Below are 14,901 nucleotides of genomic sequence, written 5' to 3'. Positions count from 1 at the left end.
TTTGAAAAAATTCTATTTATGAAATAAGCTTAAAATACTGCTAGTTTACTTATGAGCAAAAAGAGAAAGACGCCAGCACATCTGAGAGTGGCATGCACCAAATAAAGTGTAAATTCACAGATTTATTCTAACTGTGCTATGATACAAAATGAGATTTTTAGCAAAATATTGATCAATTTTTTGAGCCACCCCTGCCACGTCACGGCAAATCTCAATAGAGGGGTCCTACTCTATATTTTTTATTTCATTGTGCCATGCGGCATCCTAGATAAATTAAAAGCAGAACCATAAGAGCAACACATACCTGTGACCTATCATATTAAGATGTAGTTACATAGGACTACACAATGACTAACATTTTGGAAATTGTGTGTTGTTCTCTAATTTTGATCTCCAGTGTATATTCATTATATAAATTTCTAATAAGGTACAGGTAAAGGTACAAAAAAGCCTACATATTTATGCAGCATTAAACATTGCTCACTTGTGGTGGCCAATGCACAGTTGTTGGTGTGGAACTGAGGGGTTACCTCTAAAATTGTGCTATATCATTTATTCATTCATTCATTCATTCATTCATAACATTTTGGATTGGTATCACTTAAGTTTCACTTTCACCTTGCAGGAGCACACATCAAAAATATGATCTCCGAAAAAGAATATGAAATGAAGATAAAGATTCTCAATAAAGAGCCATGGTCTTTAGAGATCAATTATATGGAGAAACAACCCCCAATTTCTTGTATTTCGAATGAACTAGTACCAGTGAAATGTATAATGATTGCATTTTGGAATATACACCACCACTTTCATGCTTTTGTCTTGCATGGAACAGATCTGAATATTCCTTGGTATTTTATATTTAATAATCATACTTCCATGCAAAATCAGACCAAACTATCTCACCTTGTGGTAAGTGATTTAAAACACTATTTTACTATGCTATAATGTACTGCAAAAATGAAGCACCACTGTATTCTGTTACAGTAGAGGGACAATATAAAGCACAATTTTACAGTTAGAATGTAAGATAAAAGTAATGCAGTACACTACTCTGATATAATATAAAGTAAAAAAAAACACCACTCTTGTGTTACAGTGAAATGCATAAATAAAGCAGCACTCTACTCTGTTAAATTGAAAGGCAAAAGTAAAGCACCAATCTATTTTGTTACATTTTATGTTTAATATATCTTTATTATTGTTGTTATATATTTGTATCAAATCAAGGTTACAAAAAGTATAATTTTCAATTGGCAGTTACATTTCTTTTAGTGTATGTTTATATTCAAGAGGCAGTCCAACAATAAGTTTTGACGCTAACGACATCCTCTGCATATAGGGAATAAGGTTTCCAGGGTCTCATCGGGATCCGATTGATATTATACTGATCCCTGAAACCCCATGGGAGCGTCTCTTTTCCAAGAGAAAAAGCAATCAAAACACAACAATAGGAAAACCCCTCGTAGTAATTGTCTGACGTACACTGTAACATATGTGACTGTCTTATACTACTCAACTACAAGAAACCGGTTCAGGAACTCCCACTCTACGAATCCTTAAGACAGAATATAAGAAAGATTAAATAGAAAGAAATAAAGAGAAGTAAGACATAAAGCAGGAAGGGAAAATAAGGAGAGGAAAAAGAAAAGGAAGAAAAGAGAAACATATCACCATGATGTCACCTCACCAGTCACCTCGGTCGCAAGACCCACTAATCGTAGACCCCTTCTATTCTAGAGTACCTTGAGTTAGCCAGATCTGAAATTGTTGAGATTCCCTGAATTCAATCCAGGGATACCAGGTTGTGAACCAAGTCTGAATTGTGTTTGTGTCAGATGCCCTCAGCTCCTCCATATGGCGCAGAGTCTCTACAGCTTCCACCCAGTCTACTCTCTTCAACTCATAGGATGTTTTCCAGTGTCTGGGAATAATCTGTCTCATTGAGATTACAAAATAAGATAGGAGATCTTTACGGATTTTGGGGACTGATCCATTAAACATGGAGAGTAAGGGCTGGTTCACACTAAGCGACAGCGACAACGAGGTCGCTGTTACGTCACCATTTTCTGTGACGTAACAGCGACCTTGTAAGTCGCTGTTATGATCGCTGCTTAGCTGTCAAACACAGCAGCCGAAGCAGCGATCATAACCGCGAGAGCAGGGAGCCGCGCACACTGCTTAGCGCTGGCTCCTTGCTCTCCTAGCTACAGTACACATCGGGTTAATTAACCCGATGTGTACTGCAGCTACATGTGCAGAGAGCAGGGAGCCGCGCACACTGCTTAGCGCTGGCTCCTTGCTCTCCTAGCTACAGTACACATCGGGTTAATTAACCCGATGTGTACTGCAGCTACATGTGCAGAGAGCAGGGAGCCGCGCGCACTGCTTAGCACTGGCTCTTTGCTCTCCTAGCTACAGTACACATATCGGGTTAATTAACCCGATGTGTACTGCAGCTACATGTGCAGAGAGCCGGAGCCGGCAGCACAGGCAGCGTGAGAGCTGCGGAGGCTGGTAACTAAGGTAAATATCGGGTAACCACCTTGGTTACCCGATGTTTACCCTGGTTACAGCTTATTGCAGCTGCCAGATGCCGGCTCCTGCTCCCTGCTCGCTTCATTTCGTCGCTCTCTCACTGTCACACACAGCGATCTGTGTGTCACAGCGGGAGAGCGCTTTTGAAGAAAACGAACCAGGGCTGTGTGTAACAAGCAGCAATCTCGCAGCAGGGGCCAGATCGCTGCTCAGTGTCACACACAGCGAGATCGCTAATGAGGTCACTGTTGCGTCACCAAAACTGTGCCGTAGCAGCGATTTCGGTAGCGATCTCGCTATGTGTGAAGCACCCCTAATGCTATCTCTGGCTTGGGGGTCATTTCCGACTGTGTGAGATGGTTATATAGGGAGAAAATTTCATACCACAGTTTTCTAATCGCTGTGCATGTCCACCAAACGGGTAGCATTGTCCCTGGTGATCCCCGACACCTCCAACACTCGTCGGCAACCTCTGGGAAAATCTTATGGAGTTTGTCTGGCGTTCTATACCATCTGGATAAAATTTTATAATTTAGTTCTTGTATCCTACTGGATACTGTTAATTTGTGTGTTAAGGTAAAAGTTTTGTTCCAAAGTTTTTCAGGAAAAACACGACCCATCTCTCTATGTCACTGGTCTACGTATCCGGGCAGGCCCCCTCCCCCACTCTGTAGCGACACTATTTTATAGATTGTAGAGATAACATGAGTTGGTGTCTCCTGAGCAATACATAGCTTTTCAAAATGGGTCATTCCCTCATCAGATCTGGACCCCGGTGTCAAAGAATCCACGTAACTTTGAAGTTGAAGATAAAGAAATGAGTGTCCTGGTTCCGTCCTTCTATCTCCCAATAGGGAGTTCAATGTTCTACAAGCTGCGGAGGATACCACATCCCTAACACGGGGAATTCCCATTGTGTAGGCAGAGATAAAACTGGGGTGGCACTCGTGTAGCCAACAGGAGAACTGAGGGTTACCGACCAGAGGCGTCAGAGGTCCCGGATTTTTGGTCAAGCCGTATCTTCTATTGATGGTGCGTCATGTGCCAGTTAGGGCGAGGAGGAATGGAGTGAGTTCTATGTTCGATAAGTGATCACCCGAGGACAGCCAAAAAATTCCCAATGCACTAGCTGGAGCCACGGTATGTTCCATTTCTACCCACAATTTATTCTCTTTATTGAATAATAGATCTAGAATACAGTTTCGAACTGCCACTGCATCGTAGGCTTTAAAGTCAGGTAGTCCCGTCCCTCCCTCACACCGGGAGCGTATTACTAGAGAATGTTTCAGGCAAGATTTGGTACTGTGCCAGGTAAAATGCCGTATCACCTTTCTTAGTTTATGGAAGAAGGGCTCTCCCAATTTGTACGGGATGGTCTGAAATAAATATAAAACTCTGGGTAAAATATCCATTTTTATAGTGTTAATTCTACACAACCAAGAGATTGGGAGGTTATGCCAATTTGTGAGATCCCTCTGAATGGAGTGCAAGAGGTCTGTGAAGGTTAGGTCATATATGGTTTGGGGGTCTGCTGGTATTTTAATCTAATAAAGCTACTACTCCATTTAAATGGGAAGGAAGGTTTAAGTGATCTTTCTTCTACAGTAGGGAGTGCCACATTTAATATCTCCGCTTTCTGGAGGTTGACCTTAAAATTAGACAATCTACCAAATTTTTCAAACTCCACCAGGACAGCTGGTAAGCTTATCCTTGGTTGATTAACATAGAGCAATAAATCGTCTGCAAACACAGCCATCTTATGGGAATGGAGGCCCACTTGTATTCCACTGATTGAAGGATTCCTCCTAATAGCGTTTGCTAAAAACTCCCTCACTATGATGTATAAGTATGGGGACAATGGGCACCCCTGTCTGGTGCCGTTTCTAATCTCAAGTGGGCTGGACAAGCTACCATTAATGCTCACCTGAGCTGTGGGAGCTTGGTATAATGCCATTATCCAACTTCTCAGCCGAGGGTGAATCCCTATCCCCTGGAGTGAGGCTTCAAGGAAACCCCATCGAACCCTAACAAATGCTTTTTCAGCATCTACTGTTGAAAAGCAGGCAGGGATTTTTTGCTTTCTAGCCCATGAAATCAAGGACATGGTTCTAATGGTGTTGTCCCATGCCTCCCTCCCGGGAACAAAACCAACCTGATCCTTATGAATTAGTCTTGGGTTATATGGATGTAGGCGAAGTGCAATCATTTTGGAGTATAGTTTAACATCAATGTTGATAAGCGATATTGGTCTGTAGTTTGTACATAGTAAGGGGTCCCTCCCCGGCTTGGGAATAACCGCTATCCGGGCTTGGCGAGATTGTTTAGGAAAACCACATGTTTTAGATATAGAATTATAAGCTTTCAGCATCAGAGATCCACATGCCTCGCCACATAGTTTATAAAACCGAGGAGTGAGGCCATTCGGACCCGGACTCTTCCCTACTTTGAGAGTACTGATAACTTCTTTAAGTTCTGATTCCGTAAAGTCAGCTTCTAACTCCTCTGCCTCTTCCACCCCCAACCTCCCTGGGTTATTTTCTCATATGTATTTTCGTGTGTCCCGTTCAAAATTTACAGCATCTGGCGTGTGTTGTGATGGTATGTTATATACTGATGCATAATATTTCTTAAATTCATCTAGGATGTCAGATGTAGAATTGATCTGGGTCCCCGACTTTGTGTTAAGAGTAAGGATCGGAGGCTGAGCATGCCTGGGATGTAGAGTCCGGGCAAGCAGTCTTCCACTTTTGTCTCCAAATTCAAAGAAATTTTTCCGAGCTTTGTCTCTGGAACACAAGGATTTTTGGTTTAAGATGGATAAGATTTGGCGCTGCAAAGTAGATGTCTCTGCTTTGAGGACGTCGTTTGGTGTGTTTTTATTTATTGTTTCTTTCTGACCAAGTTGTGATAATAATTCCTTTAACTCTGTTGCCCTTTCCCTCTTAAGTCTATGAGAGATACAGATACCCCTAATTACACACTTCACGGCTTCCCATTTTATTGGGTCAGGTGTCGGATCCATCGCATGGTCGGCCCCGAAATTTGTAATTGCTGTGTGAATCTCTTCCAGGCATGCTTCATTTTTCAATAAGTTGTCATTAAGTCTCCAAGTATATCCCGAACCACTTCTATCTAACATTCCCACCTCTCCATAAACTGGCGAATGGTCTGACCACAAAAATGAATCCAATGAACATTTTGGAATGTTGTCTAAGAGATCATGGGAAATGAATAAATAGTCTATTCTCGTGTAACTATTATGTGCTAGTGAGTGAAAGCTATAGTCCCTGTCTCCGGGGTGCAGGATCCTCCAAAGGTCTACCAGTCTAAGAGACACCAACTCTTTTTTAAGTCTACGTATCGCAGAGTGAGGGACAGCTGATCTACCCGAAGACGAGTCCACTGCTGGGTCCAGGATCATGTTGAAGTCCCCGCCAAGAATAATACGGGAACCACCGGTGAATTCTGAAAGTTTCCCAAATACCTCTAGAGCGAATGCCACCTGTCCCTGGTTTGGAAAATAAACATTAGCAATGGTATAAATACTGCCTAAAAAAGATATCTTAAGTAAGAGATAGCGTCCATCCAAGCTGAAGCAAGAATCGACTACTTCAGGTTGAAAGGACCGATGGAATGCCACCGCATGCCTTACGATCCGGGTGAGGGCAATGGAACCATGTTGGGTAATTTTTTATTTTACAGCTGGGAACACCACCTGCTCTGAAGTGTGTCTCCTGTAACATAACAATTTTGATATTCTGTTTGTGAAAACGGTACATGATCTGGCTCCTTTTTTCTGGCTTGTTTAGGCCCTTAGCATTGTACGTGCAGAAGGTTACATGTGACACCATGGTATAGAGAATGTTTAGTGATAGTGTAAAGAGGAAGAAAAAGAGAAAAGAAGGTAGTGAAAGAAGAGAAAGTAGAGGTTAACAAAGGAAGAAAAGTGTTAACCCGTGGGTTAGTTCAAGAAAATTTCTCAAACAACTATATTGACTTTTGTCAAGTACAGCAAAACGCTGCAGCCCTAGGAGAGGTGAGAGAAGCCTCCAACAGGTTGGAGCCCCCGTCTCCCCGACTAATGCACATACTATGGGGTATCCAAAACTCCCCCCGCCCAGGCACATTGTGGATGAGAAGGCCCGAGACACCCCAATTTGAAACTGTATGAAACACAGAGACTAATAGAACATCCTAATATAACAAAATATCGATCAGGAAACATAGCATCTTAAAAATAAGAGCTCAAATAATGATTGGTACTAAATTCTGATATAGTATGAGCTCTCAATAGACAGAAATAGGCAGATGTATTAAGTATTATCTCTCTATTGGAGAGACAAACAACATGTGTGAGGTCGACATCGGTGAGCATAGTGCGGAAAAAATAAGAGGATGGCCCTTATCCCCTTTTTCAACTCCATCATCCAAACTCGGCCGCGCCAGTCACATCAGTGATAGCCAGACTGTGAGGATCTTCTGCCTTTCTTGGTTGGAACTTGACTCCACTGCTCTCTAGGTGGAAGAGGTGCTGGTGTTTTCGGTGTTGGCCAGTCTGGCAGATTAATCATGGGCAGCTCAAAAGTCCCCAAAAAATTTGGGAGATCTCCCAGGCCCTTGAGAGTTGCCGTTTTCCCATTTTTCCTTGCTGACAACTGGAAAGGGTACCCCCATCTGTATGGGATATCCTTATCTCGTAAAGCGGAAAGCAATGGTCTCAGGGCCCTGCGTAGCTGTAAGGTTCTGCGTGCCAGATCTGGGAGGACCAGCAGGGGAGTCCCTTGGTGAGAGCCCGCCCCATTCTCCATGCAGCTTTTGAGAATAGGTTCTTTCTCTTTATAAAAATGGATTCTACAAATTACATCTCTTGGGCGTGCAGGGTCGGACAGTTTAGGGCCCAGAGCTCTGTGGATCCGATCTATATCGATGTGCTGCCCCGGGTCTCTCTGGAGGAGATTGTTGAAGTATTTTTGAGCCCACTCCTCTAGCTGTGCTGCTTCCACTGATTCCCTTAGCCCCCTTTTGCGTAGATTGTTACGACGGTGGCGATTTTCTATGTCGTCCAAGTGGGTTAGGATGTCCTGTATTTGTAAGGAATGATCTGACAACACTTGGTGATGAGCATCTATTTGGGAGAATATTTGCTCTTGTGTTTCTTCTATTTCAGCCATCCTCTGACCCACTTGCTTAATTTCTGACTGCAGGTTGTACATAATCCTGTTTGTGTGAGGCTTTCATCTCTCCCAGGAGGGAATCCATCTCCCTCCTTGTTGGTATAGCTCTTATGTGTTCTTTCCAGTCCCAGGGTTCATCCTCTTCCTGGGTTACATGCAGGACTGGGCTCCCATTCCCTTCCTTTGCATGTCACTGAGGTTGGGGCCCCCCTCCAGGACTCTGCTGTGCCATGCTATTTTGTGATTGCTTATGAGAAAGTTCTGCTGCAGCAGTGACACTCCCCCCCCCTGCATTTGCAGCCTCTGGAGCTCTTGTGCTGGGAATGAGGCTTGTCCTGCCAGTTTACTGGTCTCCCTGTAGGGTCTCCATTTGGATTTGGGGCTCAGTGGTCAGGGGCACAGTATCCCTACCAGCACTGGTGTCCAGGTCCTGTGAGGCCTCCATATCCTCCTGCAGCCGTGTGTGTCTCCCAGCCGCCGCCATCTTGATTAGGGGACTGCTGGTCTGCCGCTCAGTCTGGGAGCTGAAATAACGGGGAATTCCCGCTTCTTCTGCCTCCATTGCCGCTGCCTCCGCTGTCCGCCCTTTCCTGCGCACCATCGCCTGTCTCCTGTTCCTTATGGTCGGTCTCTGTGTCTCCTTGTATTGTCAGGTAAGCAGGAGCTCCGTCTCCCTGCTTCTTATCTTGCCATCGGCTAGCTCCGCCCCTCTATTTTGTTACATTTTAAAGTGAATCTGTCATCAGGTTTTTTCTATGAAATCTGAGAGCTGCATGATGTAGGGGTGGAGAGACTGAGTCATGCAATATATCTTTTATTGTACTGCTTTTATCACAGAGTGTAACATGGTAACTTAGAATGGGAGCACCTAGACTGGCCCTCATACTAGCGACTCTAAGCTCCCTTATTCCAGAGGTACTTCAGATGGTGAAGAGGTCTGGACGCCAGCGTAGCCCTGACTCCTGATCAGCCCTGGTCTAATATCCCGTCTCCCCCACCCCAGGGGAGGGCTGGGACAGGAGTGATGAATCCCACAAAAACAGACAGACGGGAAACCCAAAGCACAAACTGACTGCAAGCAAACACAGGGGTAAAGGTAATACATGCTCAGGGAGAAATAAAGTACAGGGAGGAAACCAACAATGACGATATTTCCACAGCATACCAAGTAGCATACAACAAATCACCAATTGCTGGATCACAATGCACAATGACCGGTATCGCCAAAGCTACAATCGGCATGGATGAACAGGTTACACCATCTTTTAAATGGTGGAGGTATCTGTGATAAGACTTCAGTAACCTTTTACCCTACCAGCAATTCACAGGCCAGCAAGAATTAATTCCTGGTAGACCGATCACCAGTGAGCACAAAACAGATTGATGCCTAGCTCTGACTGAGCAACTCAAAATCACAAGGTGGAGTGTCAGACTCTGCAGTGTAAACAGGGTCAGAAGTCACCATGACACCTGGTGAGTGTAAAGTAGACCACCATATGATAGCTTGGTGTAGTTTTGATAGAATTGCTGATTTTTTTTTCCTGATTTATGCAAGTGAAATCCACTCTCTTCTATGTCTTTTTAACTCCAAATTAATGGGAACCTGTCACCAGATTTTTCCCTTATGAGTTGCAGCTACCACCAATGAGCCCTTATATACAGCATTCTAGCATACTGTATATAAGAGCCCAAGTCGCGCTGTATAATGTAAAAAACACCTTTATAATACTCACCTAGGGGGTGGTCCGGTCCGATAGATGTTGCTGCTCTCGGTCCAGCGCCTCCTCCATCTTGTGCAGTCAACATACTCCTGTCCAGCCCTGTGTGTATGATTCGGCCTACGCCATCCACGCAAATGCAGCCATTGTACTCTTGCAATCAGGGCAGATCAAAGTGGCATTGTGCAGGAGCACAATGGAGGCCTCTCTGTGAATGATGTAGAACCTGTCATGCACATGTGGCCGGGCAGGAGGTGGCAATCGCATAAGATGGAGGAGGTGCCGGACCGAGACCAGCGACATCATCGAACCAGACTGCTCCCTAGGTGAATATGATAAATGTGTTTTTTATGTTATACAGACGGACCTGGGCTCTTATATACAGTATTATAGAATGCTGTATACAGTATAAGGGCTCACTTGTGGTGGCCACAGTTTATAAGGGAAAACCTGGTGACAGGTTCCCTTTAAGATCTGTTTTATGAGCACTTGGGAAATCAATACCTTACAGCCTTGTATGGTCTTGCCAAAGGATGTAGCCAATAGGAATTTTAGGGACAGAAATGTAAAACTTCTCTGCCCCTCATTGTTTTCTATTTGGTTACCGAGCAACCAGAAAAGGAGACAAGGTAGATTCCACAAACACAAACTGGATTCTGTTTTTCCACAAGTGTTATGACTGACTCTTCTACTCACATGGAGATGAACAAACCAGGAGAGATGTTAAACCTGCAGTCCACACTGCAGTGTGTCAGCAGATGCCCGCATTGCATTGCGAGCAGCCACTGGGATGATAAGCGTTGCCGTCAGGAGGGTAGTAAAGTTCATTACCTGCGGTGATGAAGTCCTGAACTCCTGACGTCAGCGCTTGTCACATCACCTCTCGCAGGCGGCCCGAGACTGTGAGTAGCGATGACGTCACGGGCCGTTCGCAAGAGGTCATCTGAGAATGCGGCGGGAATAGAAGTCAGTGACCAGCGCTGACGTCAGGAGTGCGGCAGCTTCCATTACCGCAGGTAATGTACCTAGCTAACCTCCTGAAGTCAGCTCTGGTCATGCCGTGCAGTGACCTGGGCTGACCTCATGATGTTAGCTCAGGTCAGTGCACTGCTCTCCCAGCCAATGAGGAACGTTCTGTTCTTTATTGACTGGGACAGTGAGTATTGATCATCGTGGGATCCGCTTATTGGATTACGCCAGACCCGGATTTGTTTTTTGTTTTCAATAAATTGGTGAAAGAGGGAATGTATTGGGGAGTATTTTTTCAAATAAAAATTTGTTTGTCTATTTTTTTATTACTGACTGGGTTTGAAGTCGGGTATCTGATAGACGCCGTGACATCAATAACCCCAGGGCTTGATGTCAGGTGACATCACACAGCTGGTATCAACCCCATATATTACCCCGTTTGCCATCGCACCAGGGCAACGGGATGAGCTGGTGAAAGCACAAGGATTGGCACATCTAATGGATGCGCCACTTCTGGGGCTGCTGCGGCCTGCTATTCTTAGGCTAGGGAGGATCCAAGAACTACGGACCTCCCTAGTGTGAGGACACCAGAGCACAGCTGTCCGCTTTACCTTGCCTGGTGATCCAATTTTGGGGCGACCCCAAGTTTAAATTATTAATTTAATTTAAAATAACAGCATGGGGTGTCCTCTGTTTTGGATCACTAGCCAAGGTGAAGCTGCCAGTTGTGGTCTGCAGGCTGCAACCGTCTGCTTTACCTGATCTGTCTACAAAAAATAGGGGGGACCCCTTATCGTTTTTTTTTTTTTAATTATTTATTTATTTTTTGGCTAAATACAAGGCTAGGCACCCATTCGTGCCACATGAAAGGTACTAAAGGATGCAAGATTACAAAATGCTGGGAAGTGGGACATTATATAGGTCTTTCTCATCTATTCTCTATCCCTCCATTCATTCATTTTAATTTCATTCATTCATTCCTCTATTTATCCCTCTATCTCTCTGTCTCTCTATCTATCCCTCTATCTATCCATCTATCTATCCCTCTATCTATCTATATCTATTTATCTATCTAGCTGCTTCCGTGTTTTGTGGTCCACAAAAAAAATGGAAGGCACACGGATGACACAAGGATGACACACGGACTGTAAACGAAATGGAACGGATGTCACATGGATGCCACACGGATACATCCGTAAAAAAACAGGACCGATTTTTGTGGACCGCAAAAATAGAACGGTCGTGTGAATGTAGCCTTAATCTGAACCACCCACACCCGTTTCAAGTACTTTTCTGGAATACACTACCCTGGACAAGTCGCTTAATTCACAATACCCACAGTTTTAAGCGGGCCCTAAAAACGCATTTCTTTAGACTTGCCTATCACCTGACCTCACTTAGCTGACTATACCCATTTTACCCTTGCAATATTTTCTTAACAATATGGTCCTCTTAACCATCTGTCTACACAACTGCTATGCATTTAATAGCCTCCTAAATACAGCATGAGCTCTCTCATAGCCTTCTGTGTTAAGTAGGAGCCTCACATAGCCCTTTATATACAGTATGAGTCCTACATAGCATCCTAAATACAGCATGAGCCCCACACAGCCTCCTAAATATATGAGCCACTAAATAGCCTCCTATTTACATTATGAGCCCCCATATAGCCTCCTATATACATTATGAGCTCCACATAGCCTCCTATATACAGTATGAGCCCCCACATAGCCTTCTATATATATTTTGAGCCCTCACATGGTATCCTATATACATTAGGAGCCCCCACATGGTATCCTATATACATTAGGAGCCACTTATAACATTATATATACAGTATAAACCCCACATGGCCTCCTATATACATCATGAGCCTTCACATCGCCTCCTAAATACAACATGAGCCTTCACATAGCATCCTAAATACATTTTGAACACCACATAGCCTCCTATATACATTATACGCTCCACATAGCTTAATATATACAGTATGAGCACCCACATAGCCATCTATAATCTTTATTAGCACTCCTCATATATACAGCAAGAAACCCTCATGAGCCCCCACATAGCTTCCTATATACATTTCTGAGCCCAAATATAGCCTCCTATATACATTTATGAGCTCCTACATAGCCTTCTATATGCTTTATGAGCCCCCACGTAGCATCCTATATGCAGTATGATCTTCACATAGCCTTTTATATACAATATGAGCCCCTTCAAAGTCTCCTATGTACATTATAAGCTCCACCATTCTCCACAAATACGAAGAAAAGGAACATTAGCTCACTATAGTTGATGCACCTGGATATAGACACAATTAACCCATGGAGCCGCCCAGGTGCAGGTAAAAATATACTGAAGAGAGGAAGAGAAAAATTACCCAGTGTTGGAACCAAGATTGATGTAAGTAAATAAAACTTTGCCTTTATATCTTCAATTACAAAAAAGAAGAATAGCTTGTACACCACAGAGGACTGGTCAAACCAACGCGTTGAACCGTTTTAGATGTCAAGCCTTAATCATGGTATATGAAAAAAGAAACCAGTGAAAACATGCATCCTGTATAACTGTATACATATATAATAATAGCCAAATGACTATATACAGTACAGACCAAAGGTTTGGACACACCTTCTCATTCAAAGAGTTTTCTTTAATTTCATGACTCTGAAAATTGTAGCTTCACAATGAAGGCATCAAAACTACGAATTAACACATGTGGAATGAAATACTTAACAAAAAAGTGTGAAACAAATGAAAATATGTCTAATATTCTAGGTTCTTCAAAGTAGCCACCTTTTGCTTTGATTACTGCTTTGCACACTCTTGGCATTCTCTTGATGAGCTTCAAGAGGTAGTCACTAGAAATGGTCTTCCAACAGTCTTGAAGGAGTTCCTAGAGATGCTTAGCACTTGTTGGCCCTTTTGCCTTCACTGTGCGGTCCAGCTCACCCCAAACTATCTCAATTGGGTTCAGGGCTAGAGACTGTGTAGGCCAGGTCATCTGGCGTAGCACCCCATCACTCTCCTTCTTAGTCAAATAGCCCTTACACAGTCTGGAGGTGTGTTTGGGGTCATTGTCCTGTTGAAAAATAAATAATGGTCCAACTAAACGCAAAACGAATGGAATAGCATGCTGCTGCAAGATGCTGTGGTAGCCATGCTGGGTCAGTATGCCTTCAATTTTGAATAAATCCCCAACAGTGTCACCAGGAAAGCACCCCCACACCGTCACACCTCCTCCTCCATGCTTCACGGTGGTAGAATGTAGAGTCCATCCGTTCACCTTTTCTGCGTCGCACAAAGACACGGTGGTTGGATCTCAAATTTGGACTCATCAGACCAAAGCCCAGATTTCCACTAGTCTAATGTCCATTCCTTGTGTTCTTTAGCCCAAACAAGTCTCTTCTGCTTGTTGCCTGTCCTTAGCAGTGGTTTCCTAGCAGCTATTTTACCATTAAGGCCTGCTGCACAAAGTGTCCTCTTAACAGTTGTTCTAGAGATGTGTCTGCTGCTAGAACTCTGTGTGGCATTGACCTGGTCTCTAATCTAAGCTGCTGTGAGCCTGCGGTTTCTGAGGCTGGTGACTCGGATAAACTCATCCTCCGCAACAGAGGTGACTCTTGGTCTTCCTTTCCTGGGGTGGTCCTCATGTGAGCCAGTTTCTTTGTAGCGTTTGATGATTTTTGCCACTGCACTTGGGGACACTTTCAAAGTTTTCCCAATTTTTCGGACTGACTGACCTTCATTTTTCAAAAGTAATGATGGCCACTTGTTTTTCTTTACCTAGCTTCTTTTTTCTTGCCATAATACAAATTCTAAAAGTCTATTCAGTAGGACAATCAGCTGTGTATCCATCAGACTTCTGCACAACACAACTGATGATCCAACTCCATTTATAAGGCAAGAAATCCCACTTATTAAACCTGAAAGGGCACCCCTGTGAAGTGAAAACCATTTCCGGTGACTACCTCTTGAAACTCATGAAGAGAATGCCAAGAGTGTGCAAAGCAGTAATCAAAGCAAAAGGTGGCTACTTTGAAGAACCTAGAATATGACATATTTTCAGTTGTTTCAAAATTTTTGTTAAGTATTTCATTCCGCATGTGTTAATTTATAGTTTTGATTCCTTCAATGTGAATCTACAATTTTCAGAGTCATGAAAATAAAGAAAACTCTTTGAATGAGAAGGTGTGTCCAAACCTTTGGTCAGTACTGTTTAAAAAACTTTTATATGACGGATGCAGAGACTTTTTATATGAGGACATATCGCCAATAAAGTACAAGGCAGATGTCACGCTCCCCGGGTCCCGACGCCGTTCCTCACACACTGCCCCGGTCCCCGGATCACCTGCCCTCAGCCACACGTCCTCCTTGGCACCCTCCAGGCTTCCGGTCTCCCGCTCCCTTGCGACCCTGGACACCTTGCCTGGCTCCCCTGCTTCCTCGACACCACTCTCTGCTCGGGCCTCCGGCATTCGGGCATCGTGCATGCG

The 14,901-nt window shown here is 43.8% G+C and overlaps 1 protein-coding gene across 1 annotated transcript in view; it reads left to right on the top strand.

Annotated features, from left to right (window-relative positions):
• The window catches only part of PKD1L1 (polycystin 1 like 1, transient receptor potential channel interacting), an 884,746-nt gene that overhangs the window by 67,119 nt on the left and 802,726 nt on the right, over positions 1 to 14,901 (top strand). The window contains exon 6 of the mRNA XM_075316120.1: positions 626 to 912. Within this exon, the coding sequence (XP_075172235.1) occupies positions 626 to 912 (287 nt within the window). The remainder of the gene's footprint in view (positions 1 to 625; positions 913 to 14,901) is intronic.

Source organism: Anomaloglossus baeobatrachus, chromosome 6 (genome assembly GCF_048569485.1).
Source record: "Anomaloglossus baeobatrachus isolate aAnoBae1 chromosome 6, aAnoBae1.hap1, whole genome shotgun sequence".
NCBI classification, from domain to species: Eukaryota; Metazoa; Chordata; class Amphibia; order Anura; family Aromobatidae; genus Anomaloglossus; species Anomaloglossus baeobatrachus.
The sequence above is the reverse complement of the archived record's forward strand: the minus strand, read 5'-3'. Positions and strand labels throughout refer to the sequence as shown.